General features: G+C 46.0%; 1 protein-coding gene across 4 annotated transcripts in view; it reads left to right on the forward strand.

Annotated features, from left to right (window-relative positions):
- USP15 (ubiquitin specific peptidase 15) overlaps positions 1-22,438 on the forward strand; it is a 258,720-nt gene that overhangs the window by 1,709 nt on the left and 234,573 nt on the right. For all 4 annotated transcript variants that reach the window (XM_063927377.1, XM_063927378.1, XM_063927379.1 and 1 more), the window contains exon 2: positions 22,163-22,290. In XM_063927377.1, the coding sequence (XP_063783447.1) occupies positions 22,163-22,290 (128 nt within the window). The remainder of the gene's footprint in view (positions 1-22,162; positions 22,291-22,438) is intronic.

Here is a 22,438-nt window from a genome sequence, read left to right on the forward strand (position 1 = left end):
AATGCACAAAGTTATAAAAAATATTGGCTAAAATGACCTTCAGGCTGTGTGTGTATAAGGTGTATATGAGACATAAATGCATTCTGTGCTTAGATTTAGGTTCCATCACCATGATATCTCATTATAGTATGCAATTATTCCAAAATACGGAAAAATCCGATATCCAAAATACCTCCGGTCCCAAGCATTTTGGATAAGGGATACTCAACCTGTATTAATATTATCGTCAATGTTCCACACAAAGTTCAATAGACATGGGCCCTCATTCCGAGTTGTTCGCTCGTTCTTTTTCATCGCATCGCAGTGAAAATCCGCTTAGTACGCATGCGCAAAGTTCGCACTGCGACTGCGCCAAGTAACTTTACTATGAAGAAAGTATTTTTGCTCACGGCTTTTTCTTCGCTCCGGCGATCGTAATGTGATTGACAGGAAATGGGTGTTACTGGGCGGAAACACGGCGTTTCAGGGGCGTGTGGCTGAAAACGCTACCGTTTCCGGAAAAAACGCAGGAGTGGCCGGAGAAACGGTGGGAGTGCCTGGGCGAACGCTGGGTGTGTTTGTGACGTCAACCAGGAACGACAAGCACTGAAATGATCGCACAGGCAGAGTAAGTCTGGAGCTACTCTGAAACTGCTAAGTAGTTAGTAATCGCAATATTGCGAATACATCGGTCGCAATTTTAAGAAGCTAAGATTCACTCCCAGTAGGCGGCGGCTTAGCGTGTGTAACTCTGCTAAATTCGCCTTGCGACCGATCAACTCGGAATGAGGGCCATGGTCCTTACATGTGCTATGATTAACCTTTTTGTAATCCAAATTGAACAAAACAACCTGTTGGTATGATCAAAATCTGAAACCATCAGATTATAAAGCCTGTTAGTCTCTGGTAACATCAGCCCTTATGTGCTAGCATTCGTTAGTTAACAGGGAAGATGCTCATTCATGCTACTGGTCCTGTCAAATTTTACTATCCATGTGTGATCATATTGCGTGACCATGCTGAGCAAATGAAGTGCAGTGAGTGTGGTCAATTAATTTGCTATATGTTAGGTGTGTATCACCTTCACATTAATATATCTGATTATGTGAAGGTTAAAAGTGTTATCATTTTGGGGGTTTAGTTCCACTTAAATTGACTTTCTGCTTTGGATAAACAGTATTCCAGTGTTTTAATAACTGGTACAAGTGAGTAGTTTAAAAGAAGAAAAAAAGCTTAAAAAAATAGCTGTTTTCATGTTTGCATTCAGTATGTATCTGTTCATTTTTCATTCAGAAAGTAAATCGGAAGGATATGTCATCTGATCCGGTGGATCGGAACAACATATCGCTCAATTGGGCGCAGAGTGTGTAGGCCTGATGTGCGGATACTGACAGTCGCTAGCAACGTCGACAGGTATGATGGCTCCAGGTAGAGCCCTTTTACATATTGTGCCAGGTACAGCACCCTTTTACACATTGCAGGTAGAGTAATATAAAATAACATTCTTATTTTATTCACTGCTCGCCACCTCAAGCTCTGTGACTGAGGGCAGGTGGTGGAAAGGTCACCATAGGTCTGACTCTGAACTTGCTTGGCTAGGCTGCACTGTAATCTGTAATGCCTACTCCTCTCTTCCCCACGCCATCATCACGTCTCTACCTGGAGACACTGCATGGGGGGTGGAGCATCCGATCCAGGGGCAAGGTGGCACTGCAAGCCTGTATAGTGGTGCGCTCAGCAGCAGCGAAGTAGCTGAGTGCACACAACTAGATACAGGGCAGCGCTGCAGCGGCGGAAGGCGTGCGGCTGTGAGTGAGTGAGCGTCTGTGTGGTAGTGCAGCCTGATGGTGCACCCACAGTGTATATACGCTGTAGTTAAGGCACCACTGGCGCACAGCTATTTACGGCCCTTTGGGATTGTCCCAAAAGTAAGCAACCACACTGTTTATGTAATGTAATGTAATACTTGTTCTGAAGTTGCCTGTGTTTAATGAGTTAACCTCTAGGCGCTGTCATGTTCATGGAGAAATGTTCTTATCAGTACTTCAGAAGTATAGTTACTATATATAAACTACATCTTGTTTTAGAATTGTTTCCTTCTATAGAGACATGTATGTCATGTAAAATATAAATGCCTAATGCTGTTATAAAAATAACATGTTTTAGGAGCACAATTCGGTATATATTTTTTAAACTGAACTGTAAAAATAAATAGAATTGATCTTTGAAGTATAAGTGGGAAAGGATTTTAATGTCTATGGAAAAAAAATTCTTACTTTTTATTGTGTTGTCTGGTAGTCTGTAGAGAGCTTTTAACCACTATCTGAAATTCAGACTGATGTCTATAATTCTAGAAATAACTGGATACAAGATTACACTATTTGCTAGTGTTATGAATCCTAACAACGCATATCTAATTCATTTTATACAGTACAATTAATATATAAATATTTTAGAAAATGTAATTAATTATGTTGTAGTTATTTATAATGCTGAAATGAGAAAATATATATGCTCCATATCAAAAGGAAAAAAACCCTGGGAATTGTTTTTGCATGTGAGCTAAACTCTGTACACAAATTGCTAGTATACATAGGGGGGATGTATCAACATGCTGCTAATGATCATTAATTGTGTGAACCTGCTTCCTCCATTATCGAGGTGAAGCAGGACCACTTATTGACGGCATGTGCCAAAGCAGGAGAGTGTTAACTGACCTACCTGCCGAAGTTCCCCCCCACTCTTGTGGTTGCTTGGACGCACGCGCTGTTCAAACGTCCCAGCAGCACTCGCAGCTAATTGAAAATTAAAAACTTTATTTTTTGTATACACAATACCTGGCTGTTAGAACAGACAGCCATGGACCGTGCTGTCGAAATCGATAGCTGCAGTTGTTGGAATGGTCACTGCCAAATATTTTTTAAATTGCAAGTTGGCCACATTGGGTAGTGCATGGGTAGTGTTCACTCTAGGATTTTTTTTAGGGCAGGGTGCTGAGCATTGAAGAGGGCACATTTTTATTTTGAAGGGCACATTTTTGATGTGACGCTTTGCGCACAAAGCATAGCGCATATGTTTATAGTTTTTGTACATACATTTTGCCCTTAGTAAATCATATACCCATGCATACATACTGTATAAGACACCTAACATCTGTACTGAGAAACATACTGTATATGTCCAGTCTTCTTGAAAGATCGGTTGTAGCATATACATAAGTAGATAATTATAAATGTCTTTTCCAGTGCTGAAGTAGTTATAATCCGTATGTGTTATAAAACAGAAAAGTTAAACAATGGGTTAGAATATATAGGAAAAAAATAAGTCTGTTCTACTAGGGAAATACTGTAAGCAGTACATGCTCACTGCTTACCCTGTTCTTTCCCTCTTTATCAGAGTGCTGTGTTATTTACAGTGCCTCCTCTGCCATCCAATTGGCTAAGGATAGAAATTGTGTTCCAATTTCAGAGGTGGGCAAGGAGTAGACGACAACATTGTAACATGCACTCTGACTGTTGTATTCTGGTTACAAGGGGGCGATTTATGGCCCTGCAGGGTGCACTGAAAAAGGGCAGGGTGCTTTTTCACATTTCAAAAATGGGCAGGGTGCAGCACCCTGCTGAAACAGCCTAGAAGGAACACTACATGGGTGCCGAGGTCAGTAAAGGGAAATGCTATGCCTTGTAGATGCTGCATGCATTACTGCAATAGACACAAGCTACTTTCCTTCTGGTGTCTTCATGAGTTCCCACTCCCCAGCTTCTTAAACTTCTTGTATCTGCGGGGGAGATTGTGTTCCTTGCTCTTATCGTGGACCCCCAATCTCACTGCGCTGACGCTTCTATAGTAAGCATCAGTGCAGCACAACTTTTGGCCATTTGACGGTGCTGGGCGGTTGGGAAATCTTGCCTGGTGAACCACCCAAGAAATATAGCATGGTGAGAACACTGCAGAATATGCACATATCACGCACAAGACACTGGAAAAGGTCCATGGACCATTATGGACTCATCTCTCACATTCATTATTTCAATAGTTTCCTTAATGGTCCTCCCCTAAACATACTTTAATCACAACAATACCTAGGCTAAACCAGAGGTTCCCAAATGCGGTTCTCAAGGATAATTAAGCTTGGGCACAGGTGACTTAATTAGTACCTCAATTAATTTGATTTCACCGTCTGTGCTGAGCCATAGGTATCCTTAAAACCTGGACCATTAGGGTGCCCTGAGGACAGCGTTTGGGAACCTCTGGGTTAAACTTTTTATGTTTCTCAAAAAAAACATGTATCCAATTATCCGCTGTCTGCAGGTAATTGTCTCAGTGGGGACTGTCCTATTAGCCCCGATAAGTCGGTGCAAGCCACAGCTTTCCTAGGTTTTTGTTTCACCTGCCACGAGCCGTAAATGGGGCAGTTTCTACCGAAAGCACACGTTTCACTGAACCTGTTTGTTTTCGTGAGAATTTTTTTATTTTATTTTTTTATAGGCGACCAAATTGGATAGCCTGTGAAAACAATATGAGTGAAATAGCGTGAAAAATAGCTAAAAACTTCAGTTCTTCGCACCTGATGTGTTTTCTCTGGTAATTGGATACCCCTCCAAAATATTCTGCTGCTGCTCTGCTCTTTCAGTCCCTAAATTGTTTTCATGTATTCTATCAAACTCAATATAGAATAAAATGGTTGTGGTATTGTTAACAAAGACAAAAAATGCTCATCCAGTAAATGACAATAAAAATTTTTTTCCATATAAAAGTCTGTGACCGCACTTCTATTTTTCTCTTGGCGTGGTTTTGCTGACACATTCTTACCTGAATCTTGAGAATGAGCATTTGAGAATGTGCTGAACTAAAGAAACCCAGATATGAGTTATATCATCATTTAAATCGTGAGTGTAGTACGCAGACTATTTACCATTTCCCTATGTGAAAAGATACCTTTTATAAGCTTTGTTTGATTTCTGTTACAAATGAGTGGGGTACACAACTCTCCTTGTATCCTTTGGTGAAGGCCACATAGTGGGTTCAGAATATCAGATACCTGCCCCACCTTTTGGGGCTCTATTATAAGTTGGGGAACGCTTTACCTACATCTCCTTTGTATACTCTGTTGGTGCAGTCCTAAGGGTTTTTCTCTTATGTCCTAATGTATTCTGGGGATCTGTACTTCAGTACCATGAGGGTATAGATTGGATCTACTGGAGCCTGGCACTTTAAAACCTTTTGTGTGTGTATGTGTGCTGGCTCCTCCCCTCTATGCCCCTCCTACCAGACACAGTCTAGGAAAACTGTGTCCGAGGAGACGGACATACCATGAGAGAAGAACAAATCCAACATCGGTGAGGCAGCAAGCCAACACACAACCAAAACCAAAAGGAGGGAGCTAACCAAAACAGAAGATGGCAATACCAACCAAACCAAGATAGCAAAGTATCCCAACAACATAAAGGGACCACAACGGCGGGCAAACCAAATACTTACTCAGGTAAGCAGAAATCGAAGCACTGAGGCGGGCGCCCAGTATCCACTACGGACTACGAGAAAAGGAAATACCGGTAGGTATTAAATTCCTATTTTCTCAAGTCCTAGTGGATACTGGGGATCTGTACTTTAGTACCATGGGGAAGTCCCAAAGCTCCCAAATGGGTGGGAGAGTGCTGAGACCCCTGTAAAACTGCCTGACCAAACTGAAGGTCATCCTTGGCCAAGGTGTCGAACCGATAGAACATAACAAAGGTATCAAACCAGACCAAGTAGCAGCTCAGCACAACTGTAAGGCCAAGACAACCCGGGCAGCTGCCCAGGAAGAGCCCACCGATCTTGTCGAGTGAGCCTGAAAAAATGTCGGCAAATGCAGAGTCACCGAAGTATAAGCTTGTTGAATGGTCAACCTGAGCCAACGAGCAATTGATTGCTTAGAAGCCGGACGACCAATCTTGGTTGCATCATAAAGGACAAACAGAGAGTCAGATTTCCGATGACGAGCCGTCCATTTGACATAAATCTTGAGAGCCCTCACCACATACAAGGACATTGGACCAACGGAAGCGTCAGACAATACCGGAACCACAACGGGTTGATTGACATGAAAAGCCCTGTCTTCATGAAAAATCAAATAAGGGCTCTTACAGGATAAGTCCTTACTTCAGAGACACGTCTGGCAGACGCTAATGCTAACAACATCACCGTCTTCCAGGTGAGAAATTTAAACTCCACCCTCTGAAAGGGTTCAAACCAGTCTGATTGAAGAAAAAACAGAACCACATTAAAATCCCACGGAGCCGTGGCAAGCACGAAGGGCGGTTGCATATGAAGAACACCTTTTAGGAAAGTTTGTTCTTCCGGCAACATGGCAAGCTGTTTCTGGAAGATAACCCGGGAGGGAAGACATTTTCTTGCTAGAATCTCCCTCTCAACTTCCAAGCCGCTGTAAGTCTGGATAGACGAATGGACCTTGTTGAAGATCTTTTTGAAGCGGCAGAGGCCAGGGATCCTCCAGAGCCATGGATAGGAGGTCCGAGTACCACGCCCCGTCGAGGCCAATCTGGGACAATTGGAATTGCTTGAACGCTTTCCCGTCTTAGTTTTTTTAGAACCCTTGGGATTAGTGTTAGAGGAGGGAACAGGTACACAAACTGGTACATCCACGGTGATGTCAGCGCTTCCACTGCTACAGCCTGCGGATCCCAGTACACTCCCGAGCCCTGGTTGCCGGGTACCTACAGCGGAGGCTCCGGTTTTCTTCATGTTAGACACACACGGCTGGGGCTCTCCAGGATCGCGTGGCCGCGCTTCGGGAGGTGGTAAGTGGGTCCCGCTCGCGGGACCCGGTCTTTATCGCGATCCAGTGCGGTCAGTGGGAGGCGGGCCGCGCGCCCTGGACACTGTGGCAGTACAGGTGATCCCACTAGATCACCAGGGCATGGGTGCAGGTCGGGTTTTCTCTCTAAACCACTAATTATATCACCCACAGTACCCGGTGGTTTTGCCAGCAAGGGGGATAAGGCTTAGACCTGAAGCCCCTCCCCCAGCGCGCCATTTCCCGCAAATGTTCCCACCCTGGAGCTGCATATCTGTCTTTTCCTCACTCCCAGTCAGTGTCTGCGGCGCCATTATCCCTCAGTTCACTGTTCCTGGGACTGCTTGAGCAAATTCTCCTATGTAAAGCCGCCTGGTTGTCAAAGCTGTGCCTTTACATGACACTTAAGTATTCTACCTGCCTTTTTAGACAGTGATAGTTAAGAAAGAGTGCATTTAGTCAGGGTTTTATAGTACAATTACCCTGTGATATACATCCAGTTCTTACTGTGTACTGTTATATCTACTGTTATATAGCTGTGTAAGCTAGTCCAGTGCAGTATTATTGTCTGTAATAACCTCTGCATTGTACAAACTGTGACCTTCTGTGTGTGCATTTGATAGCAGAGTGGTGTCCATTTCGTGTCTTTCACTCATCTTGCTATCCCTATATTCCATAACCTGAGGGGGCTTGGTGCATCAGGTGTTATCTAATATAGGATTTTCACAAAGATATACTGTATTACGTATTTTTCTCTGTGATTTGGTCACCATATCTCTCCTTTATCTCTGCTAGTGCTGACTACACTGAGCAGGGGTTTGGGTTTGGGATATTGTGCTCCTGATAATTGTACTGTGTTACCTCATACTGCAAGTTATATCATGTCTGCTTCTGAGGGTAACGGTTCTGGGGCGGAACACACTGCTGGTGTTGCTGAAGCCACAGGCACATACAGGGCCGTAACTAGGTGTGTGCGGAAGGGGCACCGCACATAGCGCTGCAAGATAGGGGGCGCTGTTGGTAGCACTTGTAAATTATCTAATTTAATTCCTTTTCACTTGCAGCTTTCTTCCTTTGTGAAACCCAGCATCTCCTGTCCGCCCCTGTCTCCTACCCTGACCCATTCAGTCTCTAATACCAATACAACATTCATGAACTCAACTTGAGATTTCTTTGTTAGTCAGTCACACTGTCCTTTATTACATTTCAAGATGCTGACATACCCGGGATTCAAACCCATTGCCTGTGGCATTGCAGTCAGACAATCTATTAATTGAGCTGTTGGCCCTGGCATAGAAAGCTATAGAATTTTAAGCTAGAGAATTCTAACTATTTGAAGCTTACCTTGTACTTTGTGAAAAATATTCAGCATAGCAGCTGAGCAGATCTATGTAGTGGCTGCAAGAGATTGGATGTGTGGCTGCACACTACATAGATCTGCTCAATTGCAATGCTGATTATTTTTTTATACAAAGCACCAGTAGCTTCATATAGTGTTCATAGTTTTAATGTAGGATCAAATAGCTCAATGAGTAGGGTGTGTGATTATAATTCAACAGGTTATAGGTTTGAATCCTGGGTATGGCAGTATATTCAATACTGCCATACCCAGGATTTAATAAAGGGTATTGTAACTGAATAACAACGAGCTCTCAAGTTAAGTGCATGAATGTGGTATAAAGTGGATTCTTGTTAAATGTGTGTGTAATATATACTGTATATATAATGTGGGAATGGGCATCATAACATGGGCTTTCTCTTTGTATCAATCTTGTCATGCCCCTTCCCCATGAGGCATGTACCTTATACCCCTATTGGAAAAATGAGGAGGGGGCCAATTCTCTCTATGGCACAAGGCACCAAAAAGTCTAGTTACGGCTCTGGGCCATACTTGCCTACATTGTGATTCTCCTCTCCGGGAGAAGCCCGGAGAGGAGACGCTGCAGGAGTCTTCAGGGGGCGGGGCCGGACTGTGACATCACCAAGCCCCGCCCCCATATCGGAAAATGTTGCGGGTCCGCGGGAAGGGGGCGGACTAAAATGACGCGATTTGCGTCATTTTAACCCCTTCCCCACCCGACGGACCTGCAAATACAGGAGATTATCTCTCCATCCTGCTGGCATCACTAGGATGCGAGCAGGATGCGTGAGACCTGCCCACTCTTCCGGGGGTGCGGGGGGCTACCCCAAAAAACGGGAGCCTCCCGCAGCTTCCGGGAGAGTGGGTAAGTATGCTCTGGGCGCTACTGTGCGGTGTAATTTGAATAATGGAGACTACTGTGCAGCGGACTATAAATTGGTATTATTTTGTGGCCATGCCCCTTCCCCATGAAGCCTCGCTCCTATATTTTGCCTTATTCAAAATATGAATGGGCGGGGACCGATGATATTTCTTGCACACAGCGCTAAAATGTCTAGTTACGGCACTGGGCACATATGAGGAGAATATAGCAGCTGTGGGCTCTGGTTCTGGGGGCTCCTTGCCCCCCCAGTGGGACTGTGGCAACGGAGGCACATACTGACCCACCGTGGGCCGCTTTTTCCACGCTTCTGCATACGCTAGTTCATAAACTAACACCCCCTATGGGACCCCCAATGCTGGTACAACCGTATGTGGGCCCTGCAGCTAACCCGCCATGGGCGGACGATTTATCTGCTCAATTAAAGAAGTTATACCAGTCCTTGACTACTAAAAAGTCTGACTCACGCTCGCCTAAGTCCAAGAGGTCCTCGATTCTGAGGCATTTAACATAAATGACATATAACTTTACTACACACTTGAAACATTCTGAAAGGAAGAATCAACAAGAGGACAATTTCCAACACCATATAAGGGAATATATTTCTTATTTCTCTAACGTCCTAAGTGGATGCTGGGGACTCCGTAAGGACCATGGGGAATAGCGGCTCCGCAGGAGACTGGGCACAAAAGTAAAAGCTTTAGGACTACCTGGTGTGCACTGGCTCCTCCCCCTATGACCCTCCTCCAAGCCTCAGTTAGATTTTTGTGCCCGAACGAGAAGGGTGCACACTAGGTGGCTCTCCTGAGCTGCTTAGTGAAAAGTTAGTTTTAGGTTTTTTATTTTCAGTGAGACCTGCTGGCAACAGGCTCACTGCACCGAGGGACTAAGGGGAGAAGAAGCGAACTCACCTGCGTGCAGAGTGGATTGGGCTTCTTAGGCTACTGGACATTAGCTCCAGAGGGACGATCACAGGCCCAGCCATGGATGGGTCCCAGAGCCGCGCCGCCGGCCCCCTTACAGAGCCAGAAGACTGAAGAGGTCCGGGAAATCGGCGGCAGAAGACGTCCTGTCTTCAATAAGGTAGCGCACAGCACCGCAGCTGTGCGCCATTGCTCTCAGCACACTTCACACTCCGGTCACTGAGGGTGCAGGGCGCTGGGGGGGGGCGCCCTGAGACGCAATAAAAACACCTTAGATGGCTAAAAATACATCACATATAGCTCCTGGGCTATATGGATGCATTTAACCCCTGCCAGTTTTTCCTTAAAAAAGCGTGAGAAAGGCCGCCGAGAAGGGGGCGGAGCCTATCTCCTCAGCACACAAGCGCCATTTTCCCTCACAGCTCCGTTGGAGGGAAGCTCCCTGGCTCTCCCCTGCAGTCCTGCACTACAGAAACAGGGTAAAACAAGAGAGGGGGGCACTAAATTTGGCAGATTAATAATACAGCAGCTATATAAGGGAAAAACACTTATATAAGGTTATCCCTGTATATATATATATATATATATATATATATATATAGCGCTCTGGTGTGTGCTGGCAAACTCTCCCTCTGTCTCCCCAAAGGGCTAGTGGGGTCCTGTCCTCTATCAGAGCATGCCCTGTGTGTGTGCTGTGTGTCGGTACGTTGTGTCGACATGTATGAGGAGGAAAATGGTATGGAGGCGGAGCAATTGCCTGTAATAGTGATGTCACCCCCTAGGGAGTCGACACCTGACTGGATGGTCGTATGGAAGGAATTACGTGATAGCGTCAGCACTTTACAAAAGACTGTTGACGACATGAGACAGCCGGAAAAACAGTTAATACCTGTCCAGGCGTCTCAAACACCGTCAGGGGCTCTAAAGCGCCCGTTACCTCAGATGGTCGACACAGACCCAGACACGGACACTGACTCCAGTGTCGACGGTGAGGAAACAAACGTATTTTCCAGTAGGGCCACACGTTACATGATCACGGCAATGAAGGAGGTTTTGAACATGTCTGATACTACAAGTACCACAAAAAAGGGTATTATGTGGGGTGTGAAAAAACTACCCGTAGTTTTTCCTGAATCAGATGAATTAAATGAGGTGTGTGATGAAGCGTGGGTTTCCCCCCGATAAAAAACTGCTAATTTCTAAAAAATTATTGGCATTATACCCTTTCCCGCCAGAGGTTAGGGCGCGTTGGGAAACACCCCCTAGGGTAGATAAGGCGCTCACACGCTTATCAAAACAAGTGGCGTTACCGTCTCCGGATACGGCCGCCCTCAAGGAGCCAGCTGATAGAAAGCTGGAAAATATCCTAAAAAGTATATACACACATACTGGTGTTATACTGAGACCAGCCATCGCCTCAGCCTGGATGTGCAGTGCTGGGGTGGCTTGGTCGGATTCCCTGACTGAAAATATTGATACCCTGGACAGGGACAGTATATTATTGACTATAGAGCATTTAAAGGATGCATTTCTATATATGCGAGATGCACAGAGGGATATTTGCACTCTGGCATCAAGAGTAAGTGCGCTGTCCATTTCTGCCAGAAGAAGTTTATGGACGCGACAGTGGTCAGGTGATGCGGATTCCAAACGGCATATGGAAGTATTGCCGTATAAAGGGGAGGAGTTATTTGGGGTCGGTCTATCGGACCTGGTGGCCACGGCAACGGCTGGGAAATCCACCTTTTTACCCCAGGTCACCTCTCAGCAGAAAAAGACACCGTCTTTTCAGGCTCAATCCTTTCGTCCCCATAAGGGCAAGCGGGCAAAAGGCCACTCATATCTGCCCCGGGGCAGAGGAAGGGGAAAAAGACTGCAGCAGGCAGCCTCTTCCCAGGAACAGAAGCCCTCCCCCGCTTCTGCCAAGTCCTCAGCATGACGCTGGGGCCTTACAAGCGGACTCAGGTACGGTTGGGGGTCGTCTCAAGAATTTCAGCGCGCAGTGGGCTCACTCGCAAGTGGACCCCTGGATCCTGCAGGTAGTATCTCAGGGGTACAAATTGGAATTCGAGACGTCTCCCCCTCGCCGGTTCCTGAAGTCTGCTTTACCAACGTCTCCCTCCGACAGGGAGGCGGTATTGGAAGCCATTCACAAGCTGTATTCCCAGCAGGTGATAATCAAGGTACCCCTCCTACAACAGGGAAAGGGGTATTATTCCACGCTGTTTGTGGTACCGAAGCCGGACGGCTCGGTGAGACCTATTTTAAATCTGAAATCCTTGAACACTTACATACAAAGGTTCAAATTCAAGATGGAGTCACTCAGAGCAGTGATAGCGAACCTGGAAGAAGGGGACTATATGGTGTCTCTGGACATCAAGGATGCTTACCTCCATGTCCCAATTTGCCCTTCTCACCAAGGGTACCTCAGGTTTGTGGTACAGAACTGTCACTATCCGTTTCAGACGCTGCCGTTTGGATTGTCCACGGCACCCCGGGTCTTTACCAAGGTAATGGCCGAAATGATGATTCTTCTTCGAAGAAAAGGCGTCTTAATTATCCCTTACTTGGACGATCTCCTGATAAGGGCAAGGTCCAGGGAACAGTTAGAGGTCGGAGTAGCACTATCTCAAGTAGTGCTACAACAGCACGGGTGGATTCTAAATATTCCAAAATCGCAGCTGATTCCGACGACACGTCTGCTGTTCCTAGGGATGATTCTGGACACAGTACAGAAAAAGGTGTTTCTCCCGGAGGAGAAAGCCAGGGAGTTATCCGAGCTAGTCAGGAACCTCCTAAAACCAGGCCAAGTGTCAGTGCATCAATGCACAAGGGTCCTGGGAAAAATGGTGGCTTCTTACGAAGCGATTCCATTCGGCAGATTCCACGCAAGAACTTTTCAGTGGGATCTGCTGGACAAATGGTCCGGATCGCATCTTCAGATGCATCAGCGGATAACCCTGTCTCCAAGGACAAGGGTGTCTCTCCTGTGGTGGTTGCAGAGTGCTCATCTTCTAGAGGGCCGCAGATTCGGCATTCAGGACTGGGTCCTGGTGACCATGGATGCCAGCCTGAGAGGCTGGGGAGCAGTCACACAGGGAAGAAATTTCCAGGGCTTGTGGTCAAGCCTGGAGACATCACTTCACATAAATATCCTGGAGCTAAGAGCCATCTACAATGCTCTGAGCCTAGCAAGACCTCTGCTTCAAGGTCAGCCGGTGCTGATCCAGTCGGACAACATCACGGCAGTCGCCCACGTAAACAGACAGGGCGGCACAAGAAGCAGGAGGGCAATGGCAGAAGTTGCAAGGATTCTTCGCTGGGCAGAAAATCATGTGATAGCACTGTCAGCAGTGTTCATTCCGGGTGTGGACAACTGGGAAGCAGACTTCCTCAGCAGACACGACCTCCACCCGGGGGAGTGGGGACTTCACCCAGAAGTCTTCCACATGATTGTGAACCGTTGGGAAAAACCAAAGGTGGACATGATGGCGTCCCGCCTCAACAAAAAACTAGACAGATATTGCGCCAGGTCAAGGGACCCTCAGGCAATAGCTGTGGACGCTCTGGTAACACCATGGGTGTACCAGTCAGTGTATGTGTTTCCTCCTCTGCCTCTCATACCCAAGGTACTGAGGATCATAAGAAGGAGAGGAGTAAGCACTATACTCGTGGCTCCGGATTGGCCAAGAAGGACTTGGTACCCGGAACTTCAAGAGATGCTCACAGAGGACCCGTGGCCTCTACCTCTAAGAAAGGACCTGCTCCAGCAGGGACCCTGTCTCTTCCAAGACTTACCGCGGCTGCGTTTGACGGCATGGTGGTTGAACGCCGGATCCTGAAGGAAAAAGGCATTCCGGATGAAGTCATCCCTACCCTGATCAAAGCCAGGAAGGATGTAACCGTACAACATTATCACCGTATTTGGCGTAAATATGTTGCGTGGTGCGAGGCCAGGAAGGCCCCTACAGAGGAATTTCAACTGGGTCGTTTCCTGCATTTCCTACAAACAGGACTGTCTATGGGCCTAAAATTAGGGTCCATTAAGGTTCAGATTTCGGCCCTGTCGATTTTCTTCCAAAAAGAACTGGCTTCAGTTCCTGAAGTACAGACGTTTGTCAAGGGGGTACTGCATATACAACCTCCTTTTGTGCCTCCAGTGGCACCTTGGGATCTAAATGTAGTTTTGGGATTCCTAAAATCACATTGGTTTGAACCACTTTCCACTGTGGACTTAAAATATCTCACATGGAAGGTGGTAATGCTGTTAGCCCTGGCTTCAGCCAGGCGTGTCTCAGAATTGGCGGCTTTATCCTATAAAAGCCCTTACCTAATTTTTCATACGGACAGGGCAGAATTGAGGACTCGTCCTCAATTTCTCCCTAAGGTGGTTTCAGCATTTCACTTGAACCAGCCTATTGTGGTGCCTGCGGCTACTAGGGACTTGGAGGACTCCAAGTTGCTGGACGTAGTCAGGGCCCTGAAAATATATGTTTCCAGGACGGCTGGAGTCAGAAAATCTGACTCGCTATTTATCCTGTATGCACCCAACAAGCTGGGTGCTCCTGCTTCTAAGCAGACTATTGCTCGCTGGATTTGTAGTACAATTCAGCTTGCACATTCTGTGGCAGGCCTGCCACAGCCAAAATCTGTAAATGCCCATTCCACAAGGAAGGTGGGCTCATCTTGGGCGGCTGCCCGAGGGGTCTCGGCTTTACAACTTTGCCGAGCAGCTACTTGGTCAGGGGCAAACACGTTTGCTAAATTCTACAAATTTGATACCCTGGCTGAGGAGGACCTGGAGTTCTCTCATTCGGTGCTGCAGAGTCATCCGCACTCTCCCGCCCGTTTGGGAGCTTTGGTATAATCCCCATGGTCCTTACGGAGTCCCCAGCATCCACTTAGGACGTTAGAGAAAATAAGAATTTACTTACCGATAATTCTATTTCTCATAGTCCGTAGTGGATGCTGGGCGCCCATCCCAAGTGCGGATTGTCTGCAATACTTGTACATAGTTATTGTTACAAAAATCGGGTTATTATTGTTGTGAGCCATCTTTTCAGAGGCTCCTCTGTTATCATGCTGTTAACTGGGTTCAGATCACAGGTTGTACGGTGTGATTGGTGTGGCTGGTATGAGTCTTACCCGGGATTCAATATCCTTCCTTATTGTGTACGCTCGTCCGGGCACAGTATCCTAACTGAGGCTTGGAGGAGGGTCATAGGGGGAGGAGCCAGTGCACACCAGGTAGTCCTAAAGCTTTTACTTTTGTGCCCAGTCTCCTGCGGAGCCGCTATTCCCCATGGTCCTTACGGAGTCCCCAGCATCCACTACGGACTATGAGAAATAGAATTATCGGTAAGTAAATTCTTATTTTTAAATTATATCTCCTATTTGTTGTAATCTGCTCCAATACAGGTCTTTAATCCCCATTATTTATGTACTGTCTTTAGCTTCATTGGACGTGGTCATACCTATTTTTGGGGTATTTATAACTTTTAAGGCTGCTTTGTGCACGTTTTTGGGTCTCCACACCTTCTTTTTTTTTTTTTTTTTTTTATTGTTTCATTTCAATATAGTATATGTCTGCTTGCGTAGAAGCTATCCACAAAACTATCTAAACATAATTTCTCATACGTCCTAGAGGATGCTGGGGACGACATCAAGACCATGGGGTATAGACGGGATCCGCAGGAGACATGGGCACTCTAAAGACTTTTCATTGGGTGTGAACTGGCTCCTCCCTCTATGCCCCTCCTCCAGACCTCAGTTTTAGAAATGTGCCCAGGTCGACTGGATGCACTCTGAGGAGCTCTACTGAGTTTCTCTGAAAATAATTATGATAGGTTTTTTATTTTCAGGGACATCTGCTGGCATCAGACTCCCTGATTCATGGGACTGAGGGGGCAGAAGCAGAACCAACTTCCTCAGAGTTTCATGGCTCTGCTTCTGGCTGACAGGACACCATTAGCTCCTGAAGGGAACTGAACGCTAGCCGTTTCTAGATGCTCACTCCCACAGCACCCGTCACCCCCCTCACAGAGCCAGAAGTCAGAAGACAGGTGAGTATAAGAAGAATGAACTTCTATCAAGTAAGTGACGGCTGAAGTGCGGTGCGGCTGGCGGGACCACAGCGTGCCATTGCTGCCCACACAAACGGGCACTACAGGGTGCAGGGGGGGGGGGGGCCTGGGCAGCATGAAAAATACCTCAAACTGGCTAAAAGGGGGCATAAGTTGCCGCTGGCACAGCCCTACCCCCGCCAGTATAAATATTACAGTGTTTGTATGAGTGTAAGGATGCGCCATTGCGGGGGCGGAGCTTCTTCCTCAGGCAGCCAGCACACTACTCAGCGCCATTTTCTCTCTCTCAGGCTGCAGAGAACACGCTGGTCCTCTCCTCCACCTCTGACAAGTACAGGGTGCTATTAAGGGGGGGCACAAAGCGATTGTGGTGCATTTGATATTATTTACTATTTAAAAAGCGCTGTTAGGCTGTGGACATACTGTGTTCACAGGAAATACTGGCGCTGGGATTGTGAACTGGCTGCTCCTATCCTGTGTCCCTCTGACAGATTTTAATGTGGGTCTGTCCCCAAAATAAGTCCCAGTGTGTCTGTTGGTGTGCTGTCCATGTGAGGCATGTCTGAGGTAGGGAGTTCCTCCCCGGAGGAAGCCATTTTAGGGACACAGAGTTGTAATGTGGTGGCGCTACCGGCACACCAAGAGCCTGCATGGGTGAAAGATACGTGACAGTATGCATCTGATTAACCGTAGATTAGATAAGTCTGAATCTAAGGCTGCATGCTGGAGAAAATCTGTGGAAGATGTGATTTTTCAGGATGCTGTTATTCCTTATGCGGGCGGCCCCTCTGGGTCACATAAGAGACCATTTGCAAATGTTGTAAACACTGATACCGACACGGATTCTGACTCTTGTGTCTTGTGTCGACGATAGTGAATCCAGAGAGAGAGATCATAAATTGGCAAAAAATATACAATATATGTGGCTATAAGGGACATGTTGGAAGTTACAGAAACCACTCCTGTACCTCAGGAGAAGGCGTATTTATGTAAGGCAAAGAAGTCCAAAGTCACGTTCCCCCCTTCACACGAACTAAATGCTCTGTTTGAAGAGATGTGGGTGAATCCTGATAAAAGATTTCGTATTCCCAAAAGGATTCACATAGCTTTCCCTTTCCTGGCTGAGGACAGGAAAAAGTGGGAGTCACCCCCTGTGTTAGACAGTGCACTTTCCAGGTTGCCAAAGAAGGTAATTCTCCCTGCTCCTGGCACGGCTTCTCTTAAAGAGCCGGCAGACCGCAAAATGGAAACGACATTAAAATCCATTTATGTTACCAATGGTACACTGATTAGTCCCACTGTTGCCTGCGCATGGGTGAGTCGCGCTATTGAAAAATGGTCAGAAAGCGTGACATCAGAAATTGACACGATTGATAAAGATGATGTACTCCTTAAGTTAGGGAATATCAAGGACGCTGCCGCCTACATGCTGGAAGCAATGAAGGATATTGGACTCTTGAGTTTACACGCCGCTACCATGGCAGTATCGGCTAGGCGGGCGTTGTGGATTCGCCAGAGGAACGCAGATGCAGATTCCAAAAGAAACATGGAGGCTCTGCCATATAAAGGTGAGGCCTTATTTGGCGAGGGCCTGGATGCGTTAGTCTCGGCGGCTACCGCAGGAAAGTCGTCATTTTTGCCCTCTGCGCCTGCACTGGCAAAAAAGACCTATCACCCGCAAATGCAGTCCTTTCGGCCCAATAAATACAAAAAGACGAGAGGTTCCCCTTCTTTGCAGGTAGAGGAAGGGAAAGGGGAAGGGGAAAGAAGCCCACAGCGGCTCCAGGTTCCCAAGAGCAGAAGTCTACCCCTACTTCTGCCAAATCCCCAGCATGACGCTGGAGCTCCCTTGCGGGAGGCCGCTCGGGTGGGAGCACGTCTCAGACTCTTCAGCCAGGATTGGATTCTGTCTGGCCTGGATCCCTGGGTGTTGCAAATAGTATCCCAGGGGTACAAACTGGAGTTTCAAGACGTTCCCCCATGCCGATTTTTCAAATAGACCTTGACAGTTTCTCCGTCAGAAAGAGAAGCAGTAACAGCGGCAATCCAAAAATTATGTCAAGACCAGGTCATAGTCCTGGTACCGTTGTCACAACAAGGGAGGGGTTTTATTCAAGCCTCTTTGTGGTTCCGAAGCCGGACGGTTCGGTCAGACCGATCCTAAATCTAAAGGATCTGAATGGTTACCTAAAAAGGTTCAAGTTCAAGAGGGAATCACTTTGGGCAGTGATTGCCAGTCTGGAGGAGGGGACTACTTGGTGTCTGTGGACATAAAGGATGCTTACCTGCATGTTCCCATTTATCCTCCTCACCAGGTTTATCTGAGATTCGCGGTTCAGGATTGCCATTACCAATTCCAGACGTTACCTTTCGGTCTCTCCATGGCGCCGAGGGTATTCACCAAGGTGATGGCGGAGATGATGGTTCTCCTTCGTCAGAAAGTCAATATAATTCCTTATCTGGATGACCTCCTGATAAAGGCGAGATCCAGGGAGCTGTTGTTACAAAACATATCACACTCTCTGTCAATACTCCAACAACACGGGTGGATCATAAATTACCCAAAGTCACAGTTGGAACCAACGACAAGATTGTCTTTCCTCGGGATGATTCTGGACACAGAAGTTCAGAGAGTATTTCTTCCGCTGGAAAAGGCTCTGGAAATCCCGAAAATGGTAAAAACAGATATTGAAACCATCAAATGTGTCGATCCATCAGTGCATTCGGTTGTTGGGGAAGATGGTGGCGGCCTACGAGGCCTTACAGTTTGGCAGGTTCCATGCCAGAGTATTCCAGTGGGACCTGTTGGATAAGTGGTCGGGGTCACACCTACACATGCACAGAAAGATAATCCTGTCGTCAAAAAACAGGTTTTCGCTCCTGTGGTGGTTACACAGCTCTCGCCTACTAGAGGGACGCAGGTTCGGGATTCAGGACTGGGTCCTGGTAACCACGGATGCAAGTCTCCGAGGCTGGGGAGCAGTCTCTCAGGGAGAAAACTTCCAGGGACGTTGGTCACAACAGGAAGCCTGCCTTCACATAAACGTTCTGGAGCTAAGAGCCATTTACAACGGCCTTCAACAAGCGGTACATCTTCTTCAAGATCGTCCCGTGCAGATCCAGGTGGACAATGTAACAGCAGTAGCATACATAAACAGGCAGGGCGGAACTAAAAGCAGAGCGGAAATGGCAGAGGCGACAAAAATCCTCAGTTGGGCAGAAAAACATCTACAAGCTCTGTCGGCAATATTCATTCCGGGAGTAGACTGGGAAGCAGACTTCCTCAGCAGACACGTTCTGCATCCAGGAGAGTGGGGCCTCCACCAAGAAATCTTCGCAGAGGTGACAAGTCTTTGGGGAGTCACGGGGGGTCCCGGCATTCGGGGAAAGGGGTCCCATGTGTAAACATGGGATCCCTTTCAGTGCATGGATCGGGTTTTGCGTTTTATTTTTTTGCCAAGTACGTGGATTACAAGTAGAAGAGGACAGATCTACACTGGATTTTGGTGAGTATAATTTTTTTTCAGGTACCCCGTAGATTCTACTTGGAGAAGTGGACCGAGTCGGCGTGTGAACATAGGTAAGTATGTGTGTGTCGGCGTGCATGTATGTAATAAAGTTTTACTATCACGGTGTGCGTGTACTGTTTTTATTTGGGTATTTTTTTTGCAGTAGAACTGCAGGTACCAGCGGGCCCGTTTCCCCCCCACATGCTGCTACTTGTGGTTCTCCAAGTACCAGCTTGCGGGGGAGGCTTGCTGGGACTTGTAGTTCTGCTACAAAAAACAATACTCTTTATTTTGACACTTGGCTATCAGCCCCCCATCCGCAGCCCTTGGATGGTGGGGACAGCCTCGGGCTTCACCCCTGGCCCTTGGGTGGCTGGAGGGGGGACCCCTTGATTTAAGGGGTCCCCACTCCTCCAGGGTACCCCAGGGGTGACTAGTTGGGGATTTAATGCCACGGCCGCAGGGACCAATATAAAAGTGTCCCCCGGCTGTGGCATTATCTCTCCAGCTAGTGGAGCCCGGTGCTGGTGTGAAAAATACGGGGGACCCCTACGTCTTTTGTCCCCCGTATTTTTTGCACCAGGACCGGACGCAGAGCCCCGGTGCTGGTTGTGAAAATACGGGGGATCCCCTGTCATTCCCCCCCCCCCCCCCCCCGTATTTTTACAACCAGGACCGGCTCAAAGAGGCCAAGGCTGGTTATGCTTAGGAGGGGGGACCCCACGCATTTTTTTTTCAGAATTTTTAACCCATTCCCACCCCTTTCCACTGAAAAACATGCTCTGATATCTCCATATTATTTTAGTCAGTAAAAAAAAATAATTTTCTTTTAAAAAATATATAAATAATACTTGTGGCTCCTAATAGACAAACCAAGTACATAATCCCTTCTAATATAAATAGATATGCTATTAGCAATAAAAAAAACACACACAAAAAACATGTTTTTAAATTTTTTTATTAGATTCCGCCAGCAAAATGAGGCGGACTGAAATTGACGAAATGAGTGTCGAAAAGCACTGTTGTCGAATCGACATTCTTCAATTGAATATACTTTTGTCGAAAAGCCGCATTTTTACCATTGCAGACATGTCTAATTTGAGTAAATGTCGAATTGCAAAAAGTCGAATCTGAAACGGCAGTTTTTTTGTCGAAAAGTACTGTATTGCATTGTCGAATCCAATTCGACAGACTTTTTTTTGTTGAAAATGCCCCGTTTTTCGACATTTTCATGAATTCGACCGCAATTGCATATACCCATATCTCTTCTATAGAGATAGTCAAAATTGACTTGCCTGCACAGTCTATATAGGCTTGCGATGCCGATCACGCGGGACCGCGCATCGAATCGGGATCGCAAGGTGACTTTCACCTTGCAATCTGCACTAACTAATCTTACGATTTTGACTATAGTCAAAATCGTAAGAAAATATCTCACCGTGTGTACACACCATAAGGATTACAAGAGATTTTTTATTTTAAGCAATATTAATGTTTTATTTCTCAGTATGTGAAATCATCACAGTGCTTTCAAGAGAATATTTAGTTATTTACATCAATCCCTGCCCGACTGGATATTACCATCTAAATTCCCTAAACAACACATACACTCTATAATGCATTTTATCAATGGAAAAGTCATCATTCAAGAAAATGAAGGGAAGTCTTTGACTTGAAGATCAACATGAAAAGGACAGAAGTCCTAGGTCTTGTGAGGCAGTTTATATAGTGCAGTTTATAAATTTTAGCTGCAGATATCCTATAGCTGGAATGTATAGCAAATGCATTCAAATGAATACATTACAATTATAAATTATTTTAATTTGTGTGAAGTTATTCAGGCATAAGCAGTACTTTTGTGAGAGAAACCTCATTCTTAGGGGGGTATCCAATTATCTGCAGTCGGTAGTGCTTCAGGCCCCCAACGCATAATCTGCGATAAACGACTGCCGGAGCCGCGATAACTTATCCCCGATCCCATGTGTTTTTGTGCAATCGCTGGTTTGTTTTCTGCCAATGTTAACAGACCCTAATTGGATGCCGCGATAATGACCATTGGTCATGAATAGTGATATCCGTCCGTTTTCACCAGCTGAAAACGGTCTGGATCTAATTGGATACCTCCCTTAATCTGCAATTTACTAAGAACCATATCCACCAATATCACTTAAGAATTGAAAGTTTGGTATAAGGACCATATCCTATTAGCAGCAGTAATTTACTGCTGTTAATATTTGCTGGGGCTATCCTATTAGTCTCAATGGCCCGCGTGCTGATCCCCTGATGTCGACACTCATTGATCCCCCGATAAGCAGCCCTTCAGAGCCGCGATAACACATGGGTCCGGGAATCCAAGTGTTATCACACGAAAACAAGAATTTTTTCTCCAAAAAACTGGGCTAATAGGGTTTTGGCCATATAACTCCATCCTTCTTTTACCATTTTTTTTTTCTTTTTTAAATCTTGTTTTTATTATGTTGCGTTTATTAAATTGGTAGTTTCTGTTATCTATATATTAATTGCTTATTTTCAAGACTATGAAGCATTTTTCATGCTACTGTTACTGCTCTCACTTGTATTGATGTGTGCTTTTGTTTACTATTCTTTCATTGCAAACTTTGTTTTTAAGGTACTTGATTGATAGTCGCTGGTTCAAGCAGTGGAAGAAATATGTGGGTTTTGACAGCTGGGACAAGTACCAGATGGGAGATCAGAATGTGTATCCAGGTCCTATCGATAATTCCGGACTCCTCAAAGGTCATTCCCTTATATTTTTAATTTGTACATAATAACATGCACAGTTTGTGTGCATGTCATTGGCCTCTGGTATTATTACTTGGGATAGGTGTTTTTACAAAATAAGTGTAATTTTAGGCTTAATGTCTCGCTTCCTTTGAATGTAATG

The sequence above is a fragment of the Pseudophryne corroboree genome, chromosome 6 (genome assembly GCF_028390025.1).
Source record: "Pseudophryne corroboree isolate aPseCor3 chromosome 6, aPseCor3.hap2, whole genome shotgun sequence".
Taxonomy (NCBI): Eukaryota; Metazoa; Chordata; class Amphibia; order Anura; family Myobatrachidae; genus Pseudophryne; species Pseudophryne corroboree.